The sequence below is a fragment of the Callithrix jacchus genome, chromosome 9 (assembly GCF_049354715.1).
Source record: "Callithrix jacchus isolate 240 chromosome 9, calJac240_pri, whole genome shotgun sequence".
Classification (NCBI taxonomy): Eukaryota; Metazoa; Chordata; class Mammalia; order Primates; family Cebidae; genus Callithrix; species Callithrix jacchus.
This window is the reverse complement of record NC_133510.1, coordinates 22,241,152-22,251,277: the sequence shown is the minus strand read 5'-3', so window position 1 is coordinate 22,251,277 and position 10,126 is coordinate 22,241,152. Positions and strand designations below refer to the sequence as shown.

Here is a 10,126-nt window from a genome sequence, read left to right as displayed (position 1 = left end):
TGTGGCACATATACACCATGGAATATTATGCAGCAATAGAAATGATGAGTTTGTGTTGTTTGTAGGGACATGGATGAATCTGGAGAACATCATTCTCAGCAAACTGACACAAGAACAGAAAATGAAACACCACATATTCTCACTCATAGGCGGGTGATGAAAAATGAGAACACATGGACACAGGGAGGGTAGTACTAAACACTGGGGTCTATTGGGGGGAAAAGGGGAGGGCCAGTGGGAGGGGGAGGTGGGGAGGGATAGCCTGGGGAGAAATGCCAAATGTGGGTGAAGGGGAGAAAGGAAGCAAAACACACTGCCATGTGTGTATTTATGCAACTGTCTTGCATGTTCTGCACATGTACCCCAAAACCTAAAAAGCAATAAGAAATTAAAAAAAAATACCCTGCCACACTGGCAGGGCAGGCAGCTGAAAATTGCACCGCTTCCAAAGCTAATGTCTATAAAAGGACAACCAAGGCCAGCGCCAAAGTCCACCTGCAGAAGGCGGGTCTGTCTCAATCCTAGCTGCCAGTCACTGTGAACCTTTAGAAGTGGGGCTGAAGCTTCTTCCAGTTGCTTGCCCAGATGTCAATGAGACCACTTCACAGCAGATGGGGGGAGCTGTGTGTCAGAGAAATCCCAGCCACTAGGACAAGCTGCTTCCTAGGAAGATGTTTCTGCTCTTGTGCAAAAAATAGAGTAGTCCATTCAAGTTAACAGGGGGAGATGGCACTTAATGTCAGGGCCAACTTGCAGGGAAGAATTTAGCAGGAAAGCCTTCCTGGTGGAGTGGGAAAGCCCAGCAGAGTTTAGGAGGAGAGAGGGGCACTCTAGGGGCAATCTTCTGAGTCTCTCTTTCCTCCTCAGAAACTGTTCACAAAGACCCTGCAGTCTCTCTGCAGGTTCATGGGAGTGCCCAGAACTGAGACAACACACAGATCTAGGCCTGCTTTGAAGTCGGTGGGATGAGACCCTTGAAAGTGGGTGTATTGGGTTTCTAGGCTCTCATAAAAACATGCCACACATGGCTGGTTTTAAACAACAGGAATTTATTCTGTCAGTTGTGAAGCCTAGAAGTGCAAAGTCACAGTACTGGCAGGATGAGTTCCTACTGGAGGCTGTGAGGCAGATCAACTCCACAACTTTCTTCTGGCTGCTGCTGGTTTCTGGCATCCATCCAAGTCCCATGCCTTGTAGAAACGTCACTCTAAGCTCTGCCTCTGTTTCCACAGGACACATTCTTGTGTGTGTGTGTGTGTGTGTGTGTGTGTGTGTGTGTGTGTGCTCTTATTAATAAGGACAGCAATTACTAGACTAGGTAGGGCCCACTCTAATCCACTGTGAGCTCCTCTTACTTTAGAAACATCTGCAAAGACCCTATTTCCAAACAAGGTCACATTCCATGTTCTGGGACTGTCTTCTGAGAGACTGTCTTCTAGGTGGAAGGATGCCCTCTGGCCTGCAAAGCCAGCCAGAAAACCAGGATTGGGGCAAGACAAGAGGATGCTAGCCTGAGATTTAAATCCAGGTGGGGTGTGAGGAGCAGGGCCTGTGGCCTGGGACACTCCAACTTGTTCCATCACTTCATCTGAGATGGACTATACAGTGTGTGTCCAGAGCCCATCCCACACCCTGCCTTCACAATGCTGTCTCTGCGCTTTGGAAATATGCTCAGCCCACTGTGTGGGGTGGTCTGACATAGGCCACAACCGTTTCTCAACCATCCCTGAGTAATTGACCAGTGTCCCTCGGGGATAATGACCGATCACATCTGGAGTGTGAGGGGTGTGTTTACCTAGTGAGTAAGGATGGGAGCACAGGATATGCTCTCCCACCCTCTGCACAAGCAGTGCCTTTGCTCCAACAGGATGGGCAATATTGGGTTAGGCCTAAGGAGGCAGATTTGATCTTGGAAGATACATTAGAGTCTATGTGTTTTGTATGTTTATTTTTGTTTCCTTGAATTAACATGGAGTTCATTTCAACTTTCACTTAGTCTCTTTCTTTCTCTTCCCCCACTTCTTTCTCACTCTCTTTCTTTGGATATGGAAGAATTTTTTTTTTTTTTTTTTTTTGAGACAGAGTTTCGCTCTTGTTACCCAGGCTGGAGTGCAATGGCGCGATCTCGGCTCACCACAACCTCCGCCTCCTGGGTTCAGGCAATTCTCCTGCCTCAGCCTCCCGCGTAGCTGGGATTACAGGCACGCGCCACCATGCCCAGCTAATTTTTTGTATTTTTAGTAGAGACGGGGTTTCACCATGTGACCAGGATGGTCTCGATCTGTTGACCTCGTGATCCACCCGCCTCGGCCTCCCAATGGATATGGAAGAATTCTCACTCTGCGTTCCATCATGTCTAAACACTTGAATTTAGAGTAGACAGCAATACAGCACGTTATTCAAGTTGCTTTGAAAAAAAGTCTTGAGTTTTCTAGGATAGAACTATCAATAAAGTCCTGGAATAAAAAAACCGACAGACTCAGATGCAAAATGACATTTAATGGGGTGATAAGGAAGTAAAATGTGACAAGACAGCAGATTGCAGACTGTTCAGGATGTCAGGTAGTTCATGATTTTTTTCCAAGTTTGATACAGAAGAATCAGTGTGTTAAAATAGTTTTCCACCTGGGATTTAAAACGTTGTTTCAACAATAAACACATATATGTATGTATATATGAATAGATATCTAGATATAAAACATGCATATATAGGCACATAGACATGTATCATACATATACACATATATGTGGATAAATTTTTACTGACCTGTCAACTTATAAAACAAAAATGAAAGATTTATAAAAGGTACATATATAGCTGTGAATTCTTTAAAGCTATTTCAAAGAAATTAATGCAGTCGTAATGACTATCAGAATACTCATGTAGTACACACTACACAAGCCTAATGAAGTACCGGCCAATTTTCTTTCTTCAACCATTGTTCTATCTCATTTAGGTTTTCATCTTCTTACCAGATGTGTTTTCAATGATTTATGATGTAATAAAATTTCTTTACCTCTTCCAGCAGTTGCTTTGTCTCATTTGGAAACTGAACTACTGTTGATGTTGTAAAAAGCAAGGGCATATTCTTCTGAAAAAATAAAGGGAACATGCATTTTTATTCAATAGATAATATAAGCACATTACACCTCATCTTTTCAATAACTTTGAAATAGAGGCAATCACTTTCCTATTTTATACAACCAGAAATATGCTAATAATATTTAAGACACTTGAAACACATTCCGTTAGTAAACAAAGACAGAATTCAAATACTCGACACACTTCACGTAACATTCAACAAGCAACAAACAGCGCCCTTCCAGGGAACAGGTGTATGGTCTCTGCAATATCTTAGTACTTGTTTTAGAAATTTATCAAATTTTTAAAATAACATTTCAGGATATTCGCACTCCCCTTTTTAAGTCAAAGCGCATAGAGGTAGCTTGGAACGGTCAGTCTTAGCATGAACAACAATGAAAATGACAAAATGACCTGGAATTTTAGTGTGGCTTGTATTTCAAGTTCAAATGGAGCCCTTTCAAATTATATTGGAAGGATTCTGGTGTTGAAAAACTCTGATAACTGGAAAATGGGCTCAGTCAGAAGACACATCATGGAATAAAGAAATCAGTATACAAAGTAATGCCATCTACTGTTTACTCTGTGAAGACAGAGGTTGATTTTGGAAAGTTTTGTAGCTCAGGGAATGTTAGATACAAATACCATGTTCAATAGCCTTAGGGCATGGCTGTTGCTTGCCTACCTTTTTCGTAATAATCGTAGACCATGACTGGGGCTGGCTGGATGTTGAACACAAGGTTGGTCTGCTCAACAGAAAACGTGAAACTGTCTCCTTTACCAAAATCCTGTAATGGAACCAATTGTAATTACACTGTAGCAGTTCTGAGGAAAGATAATCACTGAGAAAATGATCCCCGGAAGTTTATGCTCTACATAATTAAATAGATCTAGGGTATAACTAACTTACATGGTGGCAAAACAGTAAATTGTTAACCTTAAATCACATAAAATTTTAAGTTCCTTTGCTTACATTGAAGTGGGAGGAATGTAGCTGAAAGTCTTAGAGGAACATAGGCATTTACGTGAGTGGTAACGACACACATAGAAAGGACATCTCTAAAGTGCATGCCACAGTTTGGCGTTTCCTTGGAAAAATAAAAATAGAACTACCCTATGATCCAGCAATCCCATTTCTGGGTATGCATCCAAAGAAAATGAGGTTAATATCTTGAAGAGAGAGCTGCAGTCCCACGCTCATTCTTTCATTACTCACAATAGGCAACGTAAGGAATCAACCTAAGTGTTGAAGACAGATGAATGGATAATGAAACTGAGGCACATATATACAAATTATTCAGCCTTAAAAAAAGAAGGAATTTCTGCCATTTGCAACAACATTGACAAGGTTGGAGGACATTATGTAGAGTGAAATAAACCAGACACACACACACACACCCAAACACTGCAGGATCTCACTTGTAAGTTAAATCTAAGGTGGAATTCATAGAGGCAGAGAGCAGAATGGCAGTTATCAGGGATGGGAAAATGGGGCAGATGCTGGCCAAAGGGCAGGAAGCTTCAGCTGTGCAGAATAAATACATTCTACAAATCTTAGGTACAGCAGTGGCCTACAGTTAACAATGAGGTATTGTGTATATACTATTCCCTAAGGGATCTTAAGTGCTTCCCCACGAAAAAAGAAGAGGTAACTGTGTGAAGAGATGGATGTGTTATTCCACTAATTCACATATAGTCATGCTAGATGATAATAATCAGCTCACCATATATATCAAAACGTCACACCATAACCTTCAAGACACACTTGTAATAAAAAAATTATGGCAAACTTTGTGAGCATTTAAGTTAAATTATAAAATAATTATACACCTACTCTGTGACAAGACTGTGTTTAATAAAGAGATCATGTTTCTAAAATGGAAAGCTTTCTAGTCATTTACCCAGGTCATATATGAAATAACCTTAGCACTAGCAAGGAAAAGATGATCAGTGGCAGAACACTGGGCATCCTTAACGTCCCTTATTTTTCCCTTCTACAAATCCCAACATACATATCTATAAGAAATGGAAGCATTCAATCTCCCTTGGAAGGAAAAAAGAAAACCTTTAAAGAAAAATTGTTGCTAAACTTACATTTTCCAAGTAGAAAAGAACATGGTCATTCTTGACTTCAGTCTTCATCACTTGGCCCCGGTTTTCAAGCTTTGAAGAAGTTGTTAGGGAGAAATGGAGAATAGATATTAGAACAAATGAGAGCACCACTCCAGAACTGAATGTCCGTGCTTACTATGTCAGATTCTGTTTTATGGAAGATTTTTTGGTGCACAAGTAGCAACTAAAGAAAAATATGTGATGAACCATGGGAAATATTGACTGCCGATTGCTACAAATTAAGAACACCAGCTCACCAGTGTTAGTGGAAAAATATAAAGGTGAATGCTGAAGAAGAATTCTATAGTTTTGTTTTGCTAAATAACTGCTAAACAAGTATTTATTTTATCTTTATAGTCTACGTAGCTGTCTTTGTTTTTATTTTTTCACCACTCATCTTTGTGAGATGGGACCCAGAGGGCCCCATCCCTGCTGACACCAACCATTCTTACCCATAGCCTGCCAACACACAAGCAGTTCACAGTAGAAGACTGCAGACTGCAGGGCATTTGCAGGCTACGTAGCCTCAAGTTCCTAGAACAGGAACTGAGGCTTGGAAGGAGGTCAGTGCAGCACACTCAGCGGATGGGTAAACTGATTCATCATTTCACTGATTCATCATTTCAGCTGTCTTTGTGCTGAAAGATTAGGCTTCTATTATTTACCTCTTCAATGGATGACATGGCTGGAGTAAATCCTGATAGCATTTTTACATCTACAACCACCATATTGGATTTATTGTGAATTCCAGTATATCTGAAAATATTAAGAAAACACTAGTTTAGATACCAATTTTAAAAAGTGACTTATCTCCTGATGAGAGTGCCAGGTGGATATATACTAATTGGGTAGATGTCTGGAGGACAGGTAAAAGCTGAAGAGAAAATACCTGGAGAAAGTCATTTTCAAGCATCTGTGAACAGACATGAACAGAGTGATGATGAATGAGATGATAAATAGCAACAGAAGTTGGAGCAAATAATGAATTACCTGGACATGAAATCTTCCACAAATTCTGCTCTTAAGCTTACCTACAGTCTCAAAGTTCAAACTGATAAACAAAACTTCTAAATCTATATTACATATGCTTAGGTTAGGGTTAGATTTGCATAACACTTAGAAGATATGTTTGCTTGGCAGAATTACAGAGTAGATATGTCCCCAAGAGATCTTCTAGCTCAATTTCTTGCTTCTGAATAAGACTATTGGGGCATTAAGTTAAGAGTTCCATAATTCATCAGAGCATGGTGGCTCACACCTGTAATCCCAGCACTTCGGGAGACCAAGGTTGATCACTTGAGGCTCAGAGTTCAAGACCAGCCTGGCTAACTTGAAAAATGCTGTCTCTACTAAAAATAGCAAAATAAGCCGGGTGTGCTGGTGTACGCCTGTAATCCCAGCTACTCATGAGGCTGAGCCATTAAGAATCTCTTGAACCCAGGAGGTGGAAGTTGCAGTGAGTTGAGATTGTGCCCCTGTGCCACTGCACTGCAGCCTGGGTGACAAAGTGACACCCGGCCAAAAAAAAAAGAAAAAAGAGTTCCCCTGGAACTCAAGAGATTTTTATTAGAAATTCTAGAAACTATCTCTCAAACTAATTTTACTCAATGTTTTCCACATATTAACTAAGACTAAAAGCCTTTACCATCTATAAATGATACTTGAACTAGAGAGGATCATTTTGTTTTTCTATTCTGGAAAGTAAAAATCTAAAATTTTACTCTTTACAGTTAAAAAATAAACATTTGTACGCTTGCTACTATATGACCATGCATGCTTGTCATGAGAAAGAAATATAGACTCTCTGTTTTTCAAAACTAGGAGAACTTCCATACAACAGAATAAAAAGCATCACTGGAATATCCGTGCAGTGAAAGCTTTCAAATCACGCTCACATAGAGTGCATGCTATACTTGCCTCATTTTAGCTCTGATTCAGCTGAAGATGTACTAAATCGTGGTGTCCAGACAGAGGGCTAAAAAGTGACTGTGCTGTAGAATTGTCACCACCAACATGTAAACTCATTGTATTACCATGATTTACATTTTGTTACTTCACTACTGTGAATATATATATTTTTAATTTTACCATCTTGCTAACATGGGAGTTACTATCAAAATATGACACTTACTTGAGAGTCACTGTAAGGTCAAAAATGGTCTGGAAGTTGTCTGAAGAGTAGTTCTTTACGATTTCCAAGGAAAGAGAAAATCCAGATGCCTTCTCAGGTAGGAGAACATTGTACCTAAGGGTGGCCTAGAAAGGACAGTAAAGGATAAGAAAACCCATCCTGTGTTAGGAATTAAACAGGCTGACTACAGTCAGTAGTAATGTAATTTTAGATTTTAGAATAACTAAGAGTATAATTCGGTCATTTGTAACACAAAAGATAATGTTTGAGGTGATGCATACCCCACTTACCCCAGAGTGATTCTTACACTTTGCATGCCTATGTCATGTACCCCATAAATACTTATACCTACTAAGCACCCATAGAAATAAAAAATAAATCATTGAAATAAGAAAGAACATATTGTTTCTTTATTTCTATCATTATTGCAGTTTACGTCTTTATCACTGGGGAATCATATTACATTCTTTAGTTTTCAGAAGAATGTAATTTAATGAAGATAGAATACTTTCTAATAGCAATACTCCTCAATAAACTTCTCTTAGTCAGCTGAGTACCTTTTCATAAGATAACTTGCATTTTCTGCTATTGATTTGAAAACATACAAGAAAGAGTAATCATGTAAATACACAAAATGGTCAAATGACACTTCACATAGAACTGAATAGACAGTCTGACTTTTCTCCTGGCAAACATTCATTACCCTCTTAGGCAGATTTCTGTTACCTGGACAAAGGCACAACCTCGTCCTTCCACATCTACTGTGTATTGTCCAGGTGCTTTTGTTAGTTCTGAACCTTGGACCAGTAGGCGGTTATCACTGTTAACCTCGAAAATATCGCTGGATCCTTCACTTCTAAAGGTGACGGTGTTTTTATTTTTAGAGAAGGTTAACTTCATGTAGCGGGTTACAGCAAGCAGACAACCTGCAGTGTCCTGCACAGAACAGCACAAGCAATGACCCAAACTCAGTTATGACACAACATTAAGCATCCTTTGACCATGGACTTCATATCAATCCTTAGAAATAGTCCTAAAACAGGTCTGCAAAACACCAAGACGCAATATCCTGGACAATAGGAAAATATACTTGATTGTGCAAATTGTTTACATTTAGATTAATTTTCTTCAACAAATCTCAATTATATTTTTATTTTCTAAAAATTTTTAATAAAAAATAGTCTCTGTGGTTAAAAATGGTGTCAGAACTTCTCTAAAAGTTAAGGCATGACATGATTTAGTGGCCCTGTGGCTGCCACGGATAATTCTTTTCCTGCTCATCTTCAAAGAAGGGAAGTCAGAATTAGGAAACAATCTCTGTGAAATTCATTAGCATATGATTTTACTCAGAAACTAAGACTAAACACAAAGAGAAATGGTTTTTCTCATGGAAATAAAACTGCTTTTTTGCGTTTTCAATTTGTTTCCAATTAAGGAAAAACATGTCATTGTTTCTCACACCCCCATTCCTCCTGTTTGTCTTCCTTTCATTTGCTTTTCCCAGTCTATAGCCCACAGAGCTAGAGAGAAAGCTTTCTTTTTGGCCCATATATAATTTGAACATAGTATCATCAGGTGTCTAAAGTGCCACCAAGAGTGGTGCTTATGACAAAAAAATGCCCCCTAGCAAACATTCTATGTTTGCTGTGTGAATGAAACACAAATGGTCATAAATTCCTGGAACCAGGGGCCTGATTTTATTATTTCTATTTAGAGATTTCCTAGTAGAGTGCCTGATACACAATAACTGCCCAATAAATAATTGTTGAGGAAATCAAATAGGATTAATATCAAAGATTCTTCTTCTCAGAAAGGAATTGTTCTGATACTTTTACTAGTAATATCTCACTTGTCATAGAGTTACAGCTTCTGCATTAAGCATATCACTGTTACTATCAGGCCTACATCAATCACCTGGGTAGAAGAAAAGCCTCCATGGGAGTTCATCTGTTGGGCAAGCCACTGCACAATCTTACTAGCATAGGTGAGGTCAGGAGTTTTCTGGGAAACAACAGCCAACAGCACATAGCAAGTCTTCTCAGTCTGAGCAGAAGGTGCCCGGGGAATAAAGGACAGAAATTCCTCTGTCTTGGGTTTCCTTTCTCTTTCCCAGTAGATGACATTATCTGAGAAAAGGAAGAATTTTCACATAGTCTGTATAAAAATCATGGGTTACACATAAAGAAGGATGCAAATTCCATTCCTGGCCTCTGTTTGAGCTGAATTGTTCCCTAAAATTTATATGCTGAAGCCCTAACTCCAAGTACCTCAAAATGTAGCTGTATTTGGAGTAAGACTTTTTAAAGAGGTGACTAAGTTAAAATGAAGCTTATGGGCAACAATCCAATCTGACTGGTGTCTTTTTGAGAAGAAAAAATTGGACACACAAAAGGGACAGCGGGCTGTGCACACACAAAAGATCTTGTGAAGACGGAAGGGGAATGTAGTCATCTGCGGGTGAAGAAACCACACTTACAACACCTTGAACTTGGACTTCTAGCCTCCAGAAGTGTGAGAAAGTAAACTTCTGTTGCTTAAGTCATCCAGTATGTGATATTTTATGCAGCTATAGCAAACTAGTACAGCCTTAAATAGCAACTTTCTAGGCTCAAAATTGGCAGGGGTAATTAGCTTCCCAAGCAGTTATGATAGCCTATGGCTTGGTCACCAGGCTCATTTGAGAGGAAGCTAACATAAAGCAAAAGAAGAAAGTTTAGAATATGCAGTATTCCTGAAAGGCATGAAGGTCACTGATGAATTCCATAAGAGAAATAGAAACATACTAGTGAAGAGGGAGCTCC

General features: G+C 39.4%; 1 protein-coding gene and 1 non-coding gene across 2 annotated transcripts in view; both read right to left on the bottom strand.

Annotated features, from left to right (window-relative positions):
- Positions 1–2,479: 2,479 nt before the first annotated feature.
- LOC100395603 (ovostatin homolog 2) overlaps positions 2,480–10,126 on the bottom strand; it is a 47,481-nt gene continuing 39,834 nt past the window's right edge. Inside the window, exons 29-36 of the mRNA XM_017975927.4 lie at positions 9,240–9,451; positions 8,052–8,261; positions 7,326–7,450; positions 5,860–5,950; positions 5,177–5,245; positions 3,768–3,870; positions 3,018–3,092; positions 2,480–2,625 (exon numbers count right to left, since the gene is read on the bottom strand). Coding sequence (XP_017831416.3) covers positions 3,040–3,092; positions 3,768–3,870; positions 5,177–5,245; positions 5,860–5,950; positions 7,326–7,450; positions 8,052–8,261; positions 9,240–9,451 — 863 coding nt within the window. The 3' untranslated portion in view covers positions 2,480–2,625; positions 3,018–3,039. The remainder of the gene's footprint in view (positions 2,626–3,017; positions 3,093–3,767; positions 3,871–5,176; positions 5,246–5,859; positions 5,951–7,325; positions 7,451–8,051; positions 8,262–9,239; positions 9,452–10,126) is intronic.
- LOC118144697 (small nucleolar RNA SNORD17) lies at positions 5,567–5,805 on the bottom strand. The gene has a single exon (XR_004729447.1). It is a non-coding gene; the product is annotated as a small nucleolar RNA SNORD17 (small nucleolar RNA).